Source organism: Zophobas morio, unplaced genomic scaffold (genome assembly GCF_036711695.1).
Source record: "Zophobas morio isolate AGI-343-1 ecotype UQ-CSIRO unplaced genomic scaffold, CSIRO_AGI_Zmor_V1 ptg000009l, whole genome shotgun sequence".
In the NCBI taxonomy this organism is placed as follows: Eukaryota; Metazoa; Arthropoda; class Insecta; order Coleoptera; family Tenebrionidae; genus Zophobas; species Zophobas morio.
The window spans coordinates 7,444,911-7,461,583 of NW_026972114.1; the positions used below are offsets into that span (position 1 = coordinate 7,444,911).

At 33.5% G+C, this 16,673-nt stretch overlaps 4 protein-coding genes across 6 annotated transcripts; all 4 read right to left on the reverse strand.

Annotated features, from left to right (window-relative positions):
• Nucleotides 1-1,368: 1,368 nt before the first annotated feature.
• LOC135125635 (brachyurin-like) lies at nucleotides 1,369-2,677 on the reverse strand. Its single transcript, XM_064051284.1, has 5 exons — nucleotides 2,382-2,677; nucleotides 2,161-2,330; nucleotides 2,010-2,099; nucleotides 1,742-1,881; nucleotides 1,369-1,682 (listed from the first exon to the last, which is right to left on the reverse strand). The coding sequence occupies exons 1-5, from the start codon at nucleotides 2,630-2,632 to the stop codon at nucleotides 1,506-1,508; spliced, it is 828 nt and encodes a 275-aa protein (XP_063907354.1). The 5' UTR covers nucleotides 2,633-2,677; the 3' UTR covers nucleotides 1,369-1,505.
• Nucleotides 2,678-3,098: 421 nt separating this feature from the next.
• On the reverse strand, nucleotides 3,099-4,443 carry LOC135125636 (brachyurin-like). 2 transcript variants are annotated; one of them, XM_064051285.1, is made up of 7 exons: nucleotides 4,376-4,443; nucleotides 4,201-4,296; nucleotides 3,991-4,141; nucleotides 3,773-3,939; nucleotides 3,637-3,726; nucleotides 3,441-3,580; nucleotides 3,099-3,387 (listed from the first exon to the last, which is right to left on the reverse strand). In XM_064051285.1, the coding sequence occupies exons 2-7, from the start codon at nucleotides 4,274-4,276 to the stop codon at nucleotides 3,220-3,222; spliced, it is 792 nt and encodes a 263-aa protein (XP_063907355.1). In that variant the 5' UTR covers nucleotides 4,277-4,296; nucleotides 4,376-4,443; the 3' UTR covers nucleotides 3,099-3,219. The 2 variants fall into 2 exon arrangements, with proteins under 2 accessions (XP_063907355.1, XP_063907356.1); XM_064051286.1 differs by having other exon boundaries at nucleotides 4,201-4,302; nucleotides 4,376-4,422.
• A 5,183-nt stretch (nucleotides 4,444-9,626) lies between these two features.
• Nucleotides 9,627-10,956, reverse strand: LOC135125637 (brachyurin-like). The gene is made up of 6 exons (XM_064051287.1): nucleotides 10,830-10,956; nucleotides 10,630-10,780; nucleotides 10,413-10,579; nucleotides 10,276-10,365; nucleotides 10,079-10,218; nucleotides 9,627-10,025 (listed from the first exon to the last, which is right to left on the reverse strand). Exons 1-6 carry the CDS (start codon nucleotides 10,903-10,905, stop codon nucleotides 9,858-9,860), a joined length of 792 nt encoding a protein of 263 aa, XP_063907357.1. The 5' UTR covers nucleotides 10,906-10,956; the 3' UTR covers nucleotides 9,627-9,857.
• A 1,797-nt stretch (nucleotides 10,957-12,753) lies between these two features.
• On the reverse strand, nucleotides 12,754-13,959 carry LOC135125638 (brachyurin-like). 2 transcript variants are annotated; one of them, XM_064051288.1, is made up of 6 exons: nucleotides 13,792-13,959; nucleotides 13,584-13,734; nucleotides 13,368-13,534; nucleotides 13,231-13,320; nucleotides 13,031-13,170; nucleotides 12,754-12,976 (listed from the first exon to the last, which is right to left on the reverse strand). In XM_064051288.1, the coding sequence occupies exons 1-6, from the start codon at nucleotides 13,865-13,867 to the stop codon at nucleotides 12,809-12,811; spliced, it is 792 nt and encodes a 263-aa protein (XP_063907358.1). In that variant the 5' UTR covers nucleotides 13,868-13,959; the 3' UTR covers nucleotides 12,754-12,808. The 2 variants fall into 2 exon arrangements, with proteins under 2 accessions (XP_063907358.1, XP_063907359.1); XM_064051289.1 differs by having other exon boundaries at nucleotides 13,584-13,728; nucleotides 13,789-13,959.
• Nucleotides 13,960-16,673: the final 2,714 nt, after the last annotated feature.

A 16,673-nucleotide genomic window follows, 5' to 3' on the forward strand; every position in this document is an offset into this window, starting at 1 on the left:
AATGTCTATTGTGCAAAGTATGATGAGTCTATAATTGTGATTTATCACTGCATAAATATTTTTTAGAGTTGGTTATACAGGGTGTGTGAAAAAAATTAATAGCTGAGTCAATTTATTTTATTGATTAAATCAAGAATTGCAAAACTAAATACTTTGAAATCTTGACGTTTTGAAGTTATTGTAAGCATGGTAACCTTTTAATGAAAATGTATCTGTTTATCAACCAAAAAAAATTGATTACGGCATCTCAACATTTTGCCGAATAAATTCTTTCGCAAATGTGCAAAATATGAACAGACTTTTAATCATTGCATTCATATTTGCTTAAACAGGTGACTCAAAAAAATGAATCAGTCAACTTATATTATTGATCAAATTAAGAACGAGCCACCCCATTTTCTGGAAAATGCGATAATACACTCCTCTTTATAACAATAAAATAATGATAAGGTAAGATTTATAGTAATAACATTCAGAATATTTTGTTCAATGGAGGCTTATAAATAATTTTAGTCATCTGCTTTGGGGCTCTAAACTCATTCAAATCAAACAAATGTCTACGTGACATTCTTCCGATGTAATGTATTTCCGTTGATAATGTGCTGTAAATAAATTTTTTGCACTCATAACCGTTTTTGATGACCTTGGCGCATTCAACAGCATGCGGGACGTCGAACATCGTGCACAGATGCGTTTTGCTATGACGTCGTTGTTTATAAATAAAGCTGGGCGGTCGAAATTTATTCATCCAGCCCACCCGTCTAAAGTGCAGCCGGTGCATCCTTGCTTTACTCCCTTCTCGCTTTCCAATTGTGGATCATTTTTAATAATTTACTCGCTGAAATGAGAAAAAAAAAAACATAATAGGCGTGCAGTGGTCATGTTTCCGACAGCGAGGGAAGTACTTTCTAAACTCTTTATACCAATTTTTGATTCCTGTAATTGGGTTTGTCCGGTTGGGATCAATAAATTTATTGATTTATTTATTTATAAAACAGTATATTTGGATGCTGTTGGTTGTATTCCATGGTTTCGTTTTGACTTACTTGTCATATCTTCCATTAGTTACTATATTCGCATCATCATCAGTTTTAGTAGAAAACGTAGCGCAAGTATAAAAGTAACAGTAAGCAGTTTATTCTACAGTTTCTTCTAAATTTTCTGGTTTCTAATTATTGTAATTCCAAAAAAAAACTGGTGCCCGAGATGTGTGTCCAGTCGAGAATGTGTGTTTATTCTGGACCACATTTCTCAAGTACTTACTGGCTGTAAGCTGGAGGCACAGAGCTTATTACCGAGGATCAAGGCGACAGTATTTCACACAAAAGACAAAGGCACTTAGTTTTAAAAGAAATTCACACTAAAAAATGGTGTAAACTTTGTTGCTACGCATTTAATCAGAATATAAATGTAGGAAACAAACGGAAAATAAGTGTACACGTTACGTTATGTTTCACTTTTGAATAGTAAGCTGTAGGGATTAGGCATACATTTATTAAATAAATTTAATTGTCTCTTGTGGTATTTACAATCCAGCTAATGTAAGCATCTATTCTTGTAAACCCTTTCGGATCTGAGCTTTCACAACCATTTTGACTCATCCAGCTGGAAATAGCCACGGCTACTGTAAAATCTCCTAGCCAGTCCAGTGCTTTTGTTACTAGTACACCACCAATATCTCCCTTACCAGAAAAAAAAGATTATTGCTATATCACTAAGAAATGCATAAAATGTTTCCTACATAACATGTTCCTTGATTTGTAGTTCCCACAGTACAAATCATGGTATCTTCTAATTGGGAGCCATAATACGCTTGACACTCGATTTGGTCAAAAACTGTCATTTCAACGTAACTGAGGTCATTTTCTAAAGTGGAATCCGCTAAAAATATATTAAGAGTTGAGAACACATATCGCACACCCAGATTAAAAAAATGTACCACTTCATACTTTATCTATGATTGTTAACTAAACCAGTGCCATACATTAACATACAGTAGCAATTCTTACCGTCACTAACTTGCCCCCACCCTGAAGCAGTTACAACCTTTCCGGGATAGAGGCGACCAATATAAGCCCATCCAATAGGTTGAACATAATCTAGCGCAAATAACACTCATTAAAGTATATATATCTGAAAACGGTTGCGTTGTATTTATACCTGTAAAAGTTAAAGGTTCTTCTATTTTGATAAGAGCAATGTCATGGGCAACTCCTAGTGTTGGATCAAAACGTGGCTCGTAAAAATACGTAGAAGAGGTAATAGTTACGCGGCCGTCATCGGATCCTTGCAACTGATTAGATCCTAATTGGATAGTAAGCTGAGTCGCCCTACAAAATAAAATATTACCCATTTGCGCAAAATAACTCAATCCTCATTACGCGTATACGCATTGAGCTGCAGTTAGAATCCATTGTTCGTTAATAATGGCTCCCCCACAAAAGAATCTTCCGTCTGTTGTGTTCTTGTAGATAGCGACCTGCCAGGGAAATTGACCTGGGGAGGCCACTTGTCCGCCGATAATTCTTGCATTTTTGATTGTTTTTTTGTCGAGGGTGACTCTTGGCAGCTGAATAAATGAAGCGTTTATGGATAGCGTAAAAAGGCACAAAAGCAGAATTGCGCTCTTCATATTATGAATATAACGGAAATATTTTATTAAGAGTTCTCTTTTTGTTGCCAGGTTTATAGCTAAAGTTTTAATCGTTCGTTTTAATCTAAGGTATTATCAGAAATACGTAATTGCTGAATCGGAGATGAGTAATTTTGTGATTAGAGTGATATTCGGTGCTTGACTTTATTGGGCAAGATTTATTCGTTCAGAGGATATCTAGTCGTGATAAGAAATCTAAAAAGTAGCTATTTTTATGACCCTGTTGAGTAATCTTTACGACCACGATTGTCAAAATTTGTTTTGCGTTGTAGGTTTAACCATTTGTTCTCTAAAAGTCACATATATTACGTAATATGATACATTTGTTAAACACTAATTCTACAAAAATGGTATTTATACTTATTTACACTTAAAATAGTACCAATGAAATAATCACCAAACAAATATTTTAATGAAATCGTATATTAAACTTTTTTAACGTGTACAATCCGAACATTTTAATGAATGGTCGTGGGAAAATATGCCAATTACAGTTGTCTATGCAATTATAGCTTTAATATAAATCACGTAACAATGAATTTTCTGTAAAAATTTGTAATATAAATCTAGGGAGCCTTTGTTACGTTTGAAATCCAGGGATGGTATACATCCGTTCTTGTGTATCCCGTTGGTTCAGCAGTTTCGCATCCATTTAGACTCATAAAACTCGCAATTCCCACATGAAGGGGTTCTCCCTTAATTCCAGGTTTAATAATAGGACTACCAGTGTCACCCTTTCACAAAAAAAAATTATAATAAAATTATATCATCCAATTCTCCTACTTACAAGACAAATACCCTCATTGTAGTTACCGACAGCACAAACCATGCCGCTTTTAACTTGACTGCCATAAGTTATCTGACACTCAGTGTTAGATATTATTACCAAATTTACGAAATTTAATTCATCAGTAAGTTCAGCATTGTCTGCAAGCAAAGTAGATTGCTAATATAAAACCAAGATTATGTATTTCTTGACATACCATCACTGGTTTGCCCCCATCCTGACGCCGTAACACCAATTCCATCAAATATTTGTCCCATGTTTGCCATGTTAATTTTTTGGACGTAATCTAAAACGTCAAGTTAAAATTTTTCTTTAAATATGTAAATATGTACCCGTGTAGGTGATTGGCATGTGAAACTTAATAAGTCCGATATCGTGTTCTAGAGTCTGTGGATTGTAGTCAGGATGTACTGTGTATAACGATGTAGACACTATTAGTCTATTTTCATCGCTTGTTTTTAGACTGTTTGATCCCAACTGAATTGTGAACTGAATCGCACTAAATTTTTCCACTTTAGTTTGATGTTCTAAAGTAAATGTTAAGTCTTACTTATACACGCACTGTGCAGCTGTTAGAACCCAGTCAGGAGCTACAAGTGCTCCACCACAGAAGTACTGCCCATCAGCAGTTGTTACATAAATTGCCGCCTGCCAGGGAAATTGTCCAGCTGGAGCTACTTCTCCACCAATGATTCGGGTTCCTTAAATAAAAATCAAAGAAAACGAACATATTAGCACGAACTATTGTATAGAGTAGTACCTTGGTTTTGAGGAAATGTGTTCACGAACACACATAGTGAGGTGCAAATTAGTAGTACTGCTACTATTTTTGACATTTTGATTACTGAGTAGTTAGCTGAAACTTATGGCTTTATAGTCTATTTTTTAAAGTATAGTTTGTAATAGTGATAATAATACAGATAATAAATTATTACCTGTGAAGCATAGAGTTCACTAAGACGTGTGATAAAGTAGTACTTGGAACCTTTTTGTTCTCAGGACGCGAACATTGGTAATGATACAGTTAATTTTTTGATTGCGTCAGTTTTAATTTGGGTTATAAATATAAATCCACTAATTTTCGTTTAGTAGTGCTTTTTATTTTGATATGATGATAAGTATTTTTTTGATGCACAAACTGTGCTGAAAATGTGAAGCTACCGGGGGCTAGCGAAACTGCTACTGCCGATTTCAAAGCCTATTCACAAATGTCATAAATAAGTAGTTGGTGTAAACTTTTCTAATTTTACTCTAACCTTTTACCAAAAATTGTTGGATCCTTATAAAAAAAAAATACAAATGCAACTCTTGAAACGAATAATCCCACACAAGTTTTTGGGTATTGCAAAGTTAGTTGTGAATACTTTGAAGCAGAAACTCATCAATGGATGTATCTGTGGTAATAATCTGTTAAATTTTTTGACATGTCAGTGTGTGTACTGCGTATGTCAACAACTATTTTATGAGGGTTTCAGGTCACTGAAAGGAAACAAAATTTTCAACACGATTATTTATAATCTATCTATAAACATTTTTTGTCTAATCTTGCCTTCATTCAAGAGTCGAAGAAGAGTTTGGAAACTGGATATTCTGTGGTCAAGTTTGATGAAGATTTACTCCACAAGCTCCTGAAACAACTGAAAATAAAATCAACAAAAGAAATAAAATATCTAGTTATCAGAAGGGTGTTCATTAAATTTGTTAGATAAAAGAGTAAATATATCAATAAATAAGCGACTGTTTCCAAAGAAAGGAAGATGTAAATTTACGAGATATGTATATACCGGCTGTCTGGAAAATAGCGGATTAACTCTCCATTTGCTCTCTTGCAATCAACTGGTGCGTCTGGGAAAAACGATAAGAAAAATTCCTTTTCACATTTTGGTGGAGTTATAATGATTTTAAAATTGGTTCTTTTGCTATGTTTAACAAATAAACAACACATTCATTATCACAATAACTAGTAATAAAACTTAGTTAATATTTCCCTGGACCATGACCATGTTTAATTAACATTTCACTTAGAATGGTTGTATTGTTTTTGTAATAATTTGATACAATTCCATTTGACAACAATGTTTACCTTATATAAAGCGAAGGTACAAATCAGTAAAAATCGAGTAATCAGTTAAAAATCTTTGACGTATCAAAAATTGTCAAAGTTTAAAATCTTCGCAGTTAATTTTAGATCCCCTGTGATGTTTTGTTGCTGGATGAACTTTAAAAAATCTTTTCAGCTTTCAGTGTTTTATTTTTTACGAATATGAAAAAGTCTTGAGTGCCGCAGTGTTTGATTACCCATGGTGTATTATTTTGGGTGCCCATGGAAATTTTTTTGTAAATTGTTTAAAAGAATTTTGGACTTTGATGTTCTATTTTTGGAACATTCTGAGCTCGCCTGTTTTTGAGAAAATATTGGAACCCCGTTTTTTTTTGAAAAATTTAAAACAATCTTGAGGTTCTAGATATTCCTATTTGGAAAGAATTTGAAAGTGTTTTGGTGCGTCTAGTGTCTTTTCTCATAATAATTTAATTAAATTTTTTGGGATACGTCATTTAAGTCATATTTCATTTGCCAAAATCAGTCTTATCTTAACAGGTACTAACATTAGACTGACTCACTCGCCCTCTCTTTTCTTAGAGGATATGTCATTTGCCAAAATAAGTTTTATCTTAGCTAATACTTGCTAAGGTAAGACTGATTGTGGCAAATCACATACCCTCTAAGAAAATAGAGGGCGGGGGGAGGGGCTACTTCTTGATAACGTAACACTGATTTTGGTAAATGACATACTCTTTAAAAAAATAACGGGTGGGTGGGTGGTGCTAGTATTCGCTAAGATAAGACTGACTGTGGCAAATGATATACCTTCTAAGAAAATAGAGGGCGGGTGATGGGCGGGGTTGGTACTTGATAAGATAAAACTGAACAATATTAAGAGTATGAATGATGAAGGGGTGGGTGGGCGGGGCTGATAAAACTAGAAAAAAGCTACATTTAGCTTACTTTTACAAAAAAATGATCAAAATTTGGAAACATTACGAGCTTACATATATACACACGGCAGGAATTTTCTTTCATCTTCTCTAGTGTTTAGTTGGTTATGCTTTAATGGAATTTTCTTTTATTGGTTTTGTTTTTGTTTGTGATTTATAAATGTCTTATTAAATGTTTTTTTTTGGTTTATTTATTAGTAAAGAATAACAGCTTGTTTTATTAATAATAATACACAACGACCAAAAAATGAAGAATTGTAACTACAGACAATCCTTATACAAGTTTGGAACATATCAAAAAGTTAATTAAAGCAAATACTGCAGTCTTTGGAGCTACCAATAGGTTTAGAAAATAAATTTTCAGTGTCATCAGAAGTATATTTGGACTGTGATAGCAAAAAATAAATACAAAGATTTGTTGCAAGAAAAACGATCTGAGCAAAAACAAATTTTTAAATAAAAAAATGCGAAAATTTGTACAACAATCGATAATTTGGTTATTTTTAATCTGTTATATTCCTTTAGAATAGCAAATAAATATAAATAAAATAATTTAAAGAATTGTTATTTTTAATTATTATCTCTCCATTTAACTCCAGCGATGATAGAATTTGACAAAGTATTTTTTTTAAACAATTGTCCATGTGTTGACATGTTGGTATGAGCCCTTAGTTATTTTGATGGTGTTAGGTTGGCAACGTAAAATGTCATATGTAAGCCATTTTGACGTGAAACCGCAACTTCTTTCGAATTTAAACAAAAAGCAAAATGAGTTCCCGAAAGCAAGGAGCTGTGGTTAGATTTTACAAACAAATGCAGACAGATAAACCGACCATGCTACTAAAAGAAATTTATAGTAAAGGTGGATAGATTTTTGATGAATTTTTTCAGGATCATTAACCAAACCACAAACATTCCTCTTAAAATCCTTTTTTTAGGTTCACTTGACAGTCGTTTTCAGAATTATCTATGAATTTAATAATTTTGATTTCGTAAAAATTTCTGAGAAAAAAGGACACTATAATAGTATATTACATAACAAGAGTGGCAAAGGGCCTATTACACACGACCTCGAAGTTTGCAGCCACAAGCGCAGCGAATGGCATAATTCGGGAGAGGCTTACCACTCGAGTTGTGTACTTTACTTTTTCTACGACCTCAGTTATAAATAAAAAAACTAAAAAATGGCTTATTAATTTGTTTAATAAACACAATTTACAGTTACCTAAAAACTAGAACAAAAACAATTACAAATTATGTTATAAGAAAAAAAACTTACTTTTGAAGCCATCTGACAGTCTTTTCAAGATAGTACGCAATTTCGGGTAGTTCTCAATATTCACATTATGCTTGATGTTTATGGTTGATCTTAGAATCGAATAAAACGCCCAAAGAGATGACGGTTTGTACTTCTGTTTGAAATTATCAAAATACGCGAGAAGCATATACCATCAGTTTCTGATCCCAAACTGGAAAAGACAAAGTAAATGTCGTCAACAGCACTAGAAAATTTTACCCCTGATATGTGGGCGAATAGTGTTCGTCACTGCGAAGAACTAATTAGAGAAGATTAACAAAAATTGATGGGAAATCCACCAACTGAAGACATTCCTCGAATAACAACAGCTTTCCGCAGAATCAGATTGGGAAGATGATTGGGGGTCTGAACATTTTGAATCTGATTCTGAAACTGAATAAACTGTTACGCATTAAATAAATTTCCGTTTCTCGGTTAGCTGTATTATGTTCAATTGAATTTTTCCGTATCATTATTGTCTTTTAGTATTGTCTTTTTGTATAAAATGTGCTTACATCTGTGAATCTTTTCTGACATTGACATTGACCGACATAACCTAAACCTGATCTAGAGAGATTTTATGTTGCAATCGTTCTAAAACGAAACGTTTTAGAACGATGTGGTACTGACAATTGTTAAAAAAAATAATAATAATAAACTGTAGGAGTAGTTTTAGTGCTAAGCTAACGAAACCCCTTAGTGGGAGTTTTTCATGATTCCGTCACTTATACGATTTTACTGTCATATTTTGCGACACCTATATTTGGTAACCTCAAATTCGGCAAAACTTCCTATCTATTTTTTTCCGTTTTAATAACTCTCTACTTAATGATTTTAGAAACTAAACTTAATAAATTTATGTCATCCTTTATTATTATTTTTCAATAACAACCTTTATTTAATACGCGTTACAATGTAAATAACGGTCTAGGGCGTTATTTTTGAAATTAATAGGTCCTAGGGCGTTATTTTTCAATATTCAGAAATTATAGTAAGAGTAATGATAAAAATGGAACAATAACGTACTTTATATAAATTTATTCTTTTTGCTTTATTTCAAAAGTACACTTAGTAAAGTGACCTGAAAAATTAACACCTTTGGAATCTGTAACACTTGAAAATTGACTTGACTTTTTGATGTCAACTGACTTGTTTACGCCAGAAACTAAACGAGTATTCTTCCGTTTGGAACATTCGCTATCATCCACGTATACTTCTGGCACTGTGGCGAAGCTGGTATATTGACGAGTATGTGCTCACCCATATCACAAGCATCGCTGCGCTTCATTTTTACAAGCTCATCCCTTCTACACGTTCCAAACACACCCATCACCAAAGCGACTTTAATCATCAGAAAAGATTCATCTGAAGCGTTTTTAAGAAACGTTAAGACCTGTTTCCGTGTTAGTACCTTTGATTTTTTTGGTTGGTAGCCTTTTGAGCGTTGCTTTAAATAGGCCTCCAATTGGGAAAACTTTTTAGCACTATTCACCACTTTTTTAACCATTAATTCTTTCCTTAACATAGGAAATTTAGTCCACAACGAATTCGGAAAAAAATCCGCAGTTAGCTCTTGAAAATAAGCAAGCAGAACGGTTTCATTTACGGTCTTCACTGAATTGTCGTTTGTCCATTGAATGAAGCGGGAATATTCTTTTTCGTAAACAGATTTCGATTTCACTGGAATTCTTCCTTCCACAGCTTTTGCAGCACTTGCCAAAACACGTTCCGGCAAGTTTTCGTCGTACATTTTGTAATATTGCACCTGTCACACAATTTTTCATTTAGTAAACAACGCCGTTGCTAGTGACCAAGGTAGGTCGATTTTTTCGTTAAATTACGGGAATAAGCTTTTTTTTGGAATTTTGTGTTTATTTATAAACTTTTGCTGGTAAGGATGACATAAAATGTTGAAGGCACCACGGGGGTTATGAACATAACACCCTCGGCCGACGTACTTTCCCTCGGGCGGGACGCCCTCGGGAGTACACTGTCGACCTCGTACGTTATTTATTTCATAACCCCCTAAATACCTTAATAACTATTTCAATTTATTAATTGTTTACAGTTTGATTATAAATCACGTTACAACGAATTTCCAGTAACAGTGTTTCGATAAAAATCTATAGAGGCCCTGTTACATTCAAAATCCAGTCACGATATATATCCGTCCTTGTGAATCCCGATGGTTCTGCAGTTTCGCATCCATTTATACTCACAAAACTCGCAATTCCCAAATGAATGGCGTTACCAAACCCATCAGGTTTAATACCAGGACTACCAGTGTCACCCTTTCACAAAATAAATACGACAAGATTATTTCCTTCAATATTTTTAAACTTACAATACAAATACCCTGATTGTAGTTACCGACAGCGCAAACCATACTGTCTTTAATCTGTGAACCATAGGTGGTTTGACACTCAGTGTTGGATATTAGTACCAGTGTTACGTGATTTAGTACATTAGAAAGTTCAGCAACATCTGCAAATAACAGAAACTGCTAATAAAATCACTTTGATTAAGGACGTGTTAATGTACCATCACTGGTTTGTCCCCACCCTGACACTGTCACAAGATCTGTAGCACCTACTTGTCCGATGCTTACCATGTCAATTTTTTGGATGTAATCTAAAATTTTTAAATCAAAAATCTTAATTAAATATGTAAATATCTACCGGTAAATGTGATGGGCATGTGAAACTGAATAAGCCCAACATCGTTTTCAAGAGTAAGTGGATTGTAATCTGGATGTATTGTGTATAAAGATGTAGACAGTACTACTTCATTTGGATCCGTTACTTTGAGGTCATATGCTCCTAAGCGAATTGTGAACTGTACTGCACTAGAGTTTTTCGCTTTAGTTTGATGTTTGCCTTGAAAATTAAATCTTACTTGTAGACGCACTGCCCAGCTGTTAGAACCCACTGAGCGCCTATAAGACATCCCCCACAAAAGTACGTCCCGTCAGCAGTTGTCACATAAATTGCTGCCTGCCATGTAAATTGTCCCGCTCGAGCTACTTCTCCACTAATGATCCGTGTTTCTTAAATAAAAAGAATAATATAGAAATGAACTTGTATATATAGTATTACCTCCGTTTTTGGGAAAAGTGTGTGCGAATACAAATAGTGAGGTGTAGACAAGTAGTACCGCTAATGTTTTCGACATTTTTTTTACTGTGTTGTTATTTCACACTTATTATTATTTATAGACTGTATATTGTGTTTATATAGATAATATTTTATAATATGGATAATAATTATCACTGCAGAAGCCTAGTGTTCGTTACTGTGTATAACTTAATTGTACTTGAAACATTTTTGTGATTAAAACGCAAACATTGGTACTGTATTCGTTAATTATTAACTGAGTGTGACAGTTTCAATTTGGGTCATAAAATATAAATCCACCAATTGTAGTTTAGTAGGGCTTTATATTTCGATGTAGTGATAAGTCCGGTTGCTGGTATTTATTTACTCAGTTATAAATTTAAGATTCGAGGATTAGCTCATTAAGTCATAAATATTTTGCAAAATATTACTACTTGGTTTCTAGTTGCTTACCAACAATTAGAGATTTCAATTCTTGGTAGCTACTATAAAACTCAAAGTGTAGTGGAAGTGGTCTGAACCAAAGTAGGTTAGGAATGTCTACAATTACTGACGAAAAACTACAAAATTAGCGAATGGTAGACTTTGTTACATATTATTGTGTTTATTTTCTCGTTTACTGCATGCCTTGTTCTTGAAGGTGTCCTCTATTTAAATCCATACTTCCTTGCTAGATATTTCGCGATCGAGGTTTTTCTCGAGAACCCATCGCGACTTCCGCTTCCAGGCTTTTCTTTAGCGAACGCCGTCCGGCTGTCGTCACCGACGATGAGTCACCTATCGTCGCCATGCATACTAGAAAGCCCTCCAGAAAACCCATAGGCGTATTTCGTAACAATATGGTCCTGTCCCGTAAATCAAATTATTTCAAAAGCACCACCATGAAGATGTCATGTATTTTGCAATCTAGTCTATTTTGTTGCGATTAGTATTTTTATTTTGTATTGTAATATTTTATCGTCAACATTTTAGGTCTACCCCTCTGCCACTTTAAAGCCTTCTTGTGAAACCATCGCTTGCATTTGATAGTTTAAATGTCGGGTCACTTCTCTATAAACATAATTATTATGGTTTGACTGGTACTTCCTTAAGTTAACTGTATAATTATTCATTAATTACTGATTGTCAACAAGTTATGGGTTGTAACAACAATTAATCAGTTCTTATAAATCTTATTTCTAGTATATTTCAAGGTTGTGTCTTGGACTTCTTGGTTTTATTTTCTACATACGAGATGTACGATCACTTAATCCAAGTTATATATTATGTATGCTCATAACAATCAGCTGTATTGTACTTTTCATCAACTTGACACAGATTATATTTTGAAAACTGCTTTGATCAGGATTGAAATAGTTTTGTTAATCATGTGTGGATAAATACACTTAGACATAGATAACTTAAGTGTAAGTGTACAGTTCTTGATATATCGTCTAAAGTGGGCCATAGTATAAATCTTAATATTAAATTGACAATGGCATCTTATCTCAATCTTCTTGTGTAAAATTGTCAGCTTGTGTTTAAACGATTAAATGACGGCGGAAGATGAGTGGATCGAGTTAGCCATGGAACACAAGTCTGGAAAAAGAAAGCTGACGCTAACCTGTGAGAAAATGACGTTTTATTCACAGAATTGAAAACATCCACTTTCTAAGCGAAGGAAAGAGAGCTATTTTTTGACGACCTAGAAGAATCAAGGTAGTCATATTACTTTTACTCTTATAAGTAAGCTATGTGTGCGCATAATGAATTACGCATAAACAATACTTACTTTAAATACAAAGAACTACAAAAATATACATTTAACACTAAAGATGGACACAATTGATCGATTTCGTAATCACAATTCTTTATAAATTCATACCATTGCATTTGTAGTCCATTTTGGTTTATACTTCATTCCATACATGTTATTATAGTTTTATTATTAAACACATTACAATGAATCTTCAATAACACGTCTATAGAGACCCAGTTACATTTAAAATCCATTCACGGTATACATCCGTCCTTGTAAATCCCGAAGGTTCTAAGGTTTCGCATCCATTTAAACTCGTAAAACTCGAAATTCCGGCATGAATGGCATTTCCAAACCCATCAGGTTTAACAATGGGGCCACCAATGTCACCCTTTTGCAAAAATTATCCGCCAAAAATTATATCATTTAATATTTTTATACTTACAAGACAAATACCCTGGTTATAGTTGCCGATAGCACAAAGCATACCATCTTTAATCTGACTACCATAAGTTGTTTGACACTCAGTGTTGGATATTATTACCAAAGTTACGAAATTTAGTTGATCAGAAAGTTCAGCAACGTCTGTAAATAATATAAACTTTTAATGTAGTAACTGCTCAGGTTGAGTACTTCTTGGAGTACCATCACTAGTTTGCCCCCACCCTGACGCTCCGACTAGATCTCCTACGTTCGTTTGACCCACATTTACCAAGTCAACTTTTTCGATATAATCTAAAATTGCGAAATTATAATTTTTAGTGAAAGATATAAGCGTCTACCGGTAAAAGTGATTGGCATGTGAAGTTGAATGAGCCCAACGTCGTGTTCAAGAGTAAGTGGATTGTAATCTGGATGTATCGTGTATAAAGATGTAGATAATAAGAGTTCGTTTTCGTCATTTACTGTGAGATCAAATACACCTAAACGAATGGTGAATTGAATCGCACTAAATTTTCGACTTTAGTTTGATGTTTAAAAAGAATATTAAATCTTACTTATACACGCATTGTGCAGCTGTTAGGATCCACTGAGAGCTTATAATAGTTCCTCCACAGAAGTACGTCCCGTCAGCAGTTGTCACATAAATTGCTGCTTGCCATGTAAATTGTCCCGCTCGGGCTACTTCTCCACCAATGATCCGTGTTTCTTAGAAAAATAAATAAACAGAAATAGATAAAAATGAACTGCTGTATCTAGTAGTACCTTTGTTTTTAGGGTGTGTATTTACGAGCACACATAGTGAGGTGCAAACCAGTAATACGGCTACTGTTTTTGACATTTTTTTAATTGACTAATAATAATTGTCACGTCGGAAACACTAGTACGTATAACAAGGTAGTACTCGAAAAAGTACTTTGTCAGTACGCAAACAGTGATAATGTTTTCGTTATTTGTTTGCTTGCGTCAGTTGCAATTTGGATGATTTATAATTGTAAAAGATAAACCCACAAGTTTTAGTTTAGTACAGTTTTTTATTGTGTTACAATGGGAAGTGCTATTTAAAGTTTATTGCTTTATGCTGAATTAATGAAATGATCGTGGGACTGAGAGGCAGTGCTGACATTTCTTTTCTCAATAATAAAGTTAAAAGTCGGAGATTAGATTATGAATGTCGTAAATATTTTGTAGAAGACTTCTAATTTTGGCGCCGTTATTTACTAAAAATTAATTATTGAAATATTTTGATTGACTAGTTGTATATATTCTCAATTTAAATTTTTTCTGAGTTTGTCATTGGTTATCTAGCTTATAAATAATACTAACATTGTTATATTAATTATACAACAACAACTGAAATGTATTTATTCTCTACTTTTACAACTTTAAATACTTAATCTCAAAAAATTATTAGGAGTATTACATATATTGTTAGGATGATCGGTGATTAAAATAGGTGTGGGTAAAACTCAACAATTTATTTCTTACTAAATCGAATTTACACAATTAATTACGCAGCAATTATATACAAAATAACTCGACTCAATTGCATAATAATCGTTCCCGAAGGTGGCCTCAATTTAAAGCCATACTCTTCCCATTTGGAAGTTCCGCAGTCGAGGTCTTTCTGGATTCCCAATCGTGATTTCCGCTTCTAGGCTTTTCTTTGGCGAACGCCGCCCGCTCGCCGTCATCGACGATGAGTTATCGTCGCCGTACATACTAGAACCTATAACTTGCATATTTATTTTCTTGAATTAGTTCTACAGAACATTTAAAATGTTAATAAATGAATCAAACAATTTCATTAATTAAATCAACTGCTTTTGTTTTAACTAAGTATAAAATTTACATCAAAATAATTTTAGATTTATATTGCTTTCGTTTTCATGACATTTTCTGTCAACAAAAAATTAATTCTTGATTTAAATCCAACATTTTCGTATTATTTTAAGTTAATTGGAATCAGTAGAGCGAAAAACATAATAAAGTAACTTGAAATGTATTAAGGTTTGAACATTCTTGAAATTAATAAGACCTCGGCAAAATGCCTTGACAGATTAAGCTCTCCACGAATTTTAAGACGTTCCTACATTCCTTGCTATTTAATAACTATTCTCTTCACTGCAGGACAAATTTTAAATCTACAAAATGGTGGAAAACAAACGACTCTTTAAAACAATTTGGCGAATATCTTTCCTTGCAAATTTATAGTCAAAATGTGCAGCGCGAAGCCGAAAGGTCGTTACATTGACGCATTGATTTTAGTTAAAGCTGCTGCAGCATTGTACCAATTTCTTGAAAGACCGGAAAAGTTCTTGACTGATGAAATTTTTCCGATTTTACACACCTATTTTTTTAACGCTTTAACTATTGTCAATTTAGTGAGAGGTATAGTCACATAGTTACAAGTTGACTGTTATTACTTGGAAACTTCCGGAGTACGATAATATTGGAAAGGTTTTTTGTCGTTAGTCGTCGATAAGTTAATTTGATCAAACTTGTCTTCCTGCCAGCGCAGTAAGTAGTTACTAATTTTTTAAACTTTGCCAAGATTTATATAACGACATTATTTCTTGTAGAGTGCGGCAACTTACACAAAAAAAAGATGATTAAAAAAGTATCCAGAAAATATTCCAACTGCAATTAAAACATGGAAAAAATCTTTACAATATCCTTCTGTAACAAGATTTTGTCTAATTAAATTTGCTTTCAGAAAAACATTTTACACATTTTTCTTAATACCAGTCTTGGTATCCAGATATAACTTTATTGTTTTATATTTCCCCATTTCCATCATTCTTCCGTCGAACAAAATCGATGAACACCTGAAGCAAAAAGTAAACCCGAAACAAATTATGGTCGTTTTGCTCCACTAACCATGTAAATTAAACAGAGGACAAGAACAAGATTCGCTGTGTTATTCGCACAGCGTGAAGCTCTCTAAAAAGTGCGTTAAAGAGATTTAAATAGCTATAACTCTTCTGACTTTATTTGAATCCTTTTATACCATTTTATAGGTTCGCACGTTCTCGTAACAATAAAGTTGGAAGTATACGATACTGACCTTGTGTAAAAGCTGATTTTAGCTTGCTTTTAATATTTCTTATGTTCAGTTTTCTACTAAAATGAAACAAAATGTTATAAAAGTTATTAGGTATTGTCGAAACTAATATAAGAAAGGATCGACCAAATAACTATCGAAACTGTCGCCAGGAGGATTTTTAAGCCCGATTATTGTTCAAGTTGTGGTTTGAGTTGCCGACAATGAGGTTGTTAAGACTGTTGAAGTTTCTGACTGGGGTGCAGTAATAGAGAGCTTCGGCGGAATACTTGCTAGTTGAGGCAAGGTTGTTAGATGCAAGCGGTGTGAAGCCGTTCATTGGTTCTTGCAAGAGAACGATCGAACTTATCTTTTATCTCTTTAATAGAAAAGTCTTAAAAAGATTTTACACATTTTTATAGGAAATTGTAATATAGATCGCAAAAAAGGCAGATATTTTCTAAGTAAAAAATTTTTTAGAAACTAAGAACAACAGTAAAACTAATGAATTTCTTGGATTAATTGCAAATATTATATTCTTGTAAGACACCGAAGAAATAAGCAACGTTATACAAGTGAAGTAACATCATAAATTAATAATAAT

Coding starts and splice junctions, on each gene's coding strand:
- LOC135125635 (XM_064051284.1), bottom strand. CDS start 2,632: ATGAAGAGCGCAATTCTGCTTTTGTGCCTTTTTACGCTATCCATAAAC. Junction 2,331..2,381: donor GCAGCTCAATGCGTATACGC/GTAATGAGGATT, acceptor TTTATTTTGTAG/GGCGACTCAGCTTACTATCC. Junction 1,882..2,009: donor GTGGGGGCAAGTTAGTGACG/GTAAGAATTGCT, acceptor ATATATTTTTAG/CGGATTCCACTTTAGAAAAT.
- LOC135125636 (XM_064051285.1), bottom strand. CDS start 4,276: ATGTCAAAAATAGTAGCAGTACTACTAATTTGCACCTCACTATGTGTG. Junction 4,142..4,200: donor CACATTTCCTCAAAACCAAG/GTACTACTCTAT, acceptor TTTTTATTTAAG/GAACCCGAATCATTGGTGGA. Junction 3,727..3,772: donor CATGCCAATCACCTACACGG/GTACATATTTAC, acceptor TTGACGTTTTAG/ATTACGTCCAAAAAATTAAC.
- LOC135125637 (XM_064051287.1), bottom strand. CDS start 10,905: ATGTCGAAAACATTAGCGGTACTACTTGTCTACACCTCACTATTTGTA. Junction 10,781..10,829: donor CACTTTTCCCAAAAACGGAG/GTAATACTATAT, acceptor TTTTTATTTAAG/AAACACGGATCATTAGTGGA. Junction 10,219..10,275: donor GTGGGGACAAACCAGTGATG/GTACATTAACAC, acceptor TGTTATTTGCAG/ATGTTGCTGAACTTTCTAAT.
- LOC135125638 (XM_064051288.1), bottom strand. CDS start 13,867: ATGTCAAAAACAGTAGCCGTATTACTGGTTTGCACCTCACTATGTGTG. Junction 13,321..13,367: donor CATGCCAATCACTTTTACCG/GTAGACGCTTAT, acceptor TCGCAATTTTAG/ATTATATCGAAAAAGTTGAC. Junction 12,977..13,030: donor ATAACCAGGGTATTTGTCTT/GTAAGTATAAAA, acceptor TTTTTGCAAAAG/GGTGACATTGGTGGCCCCAT.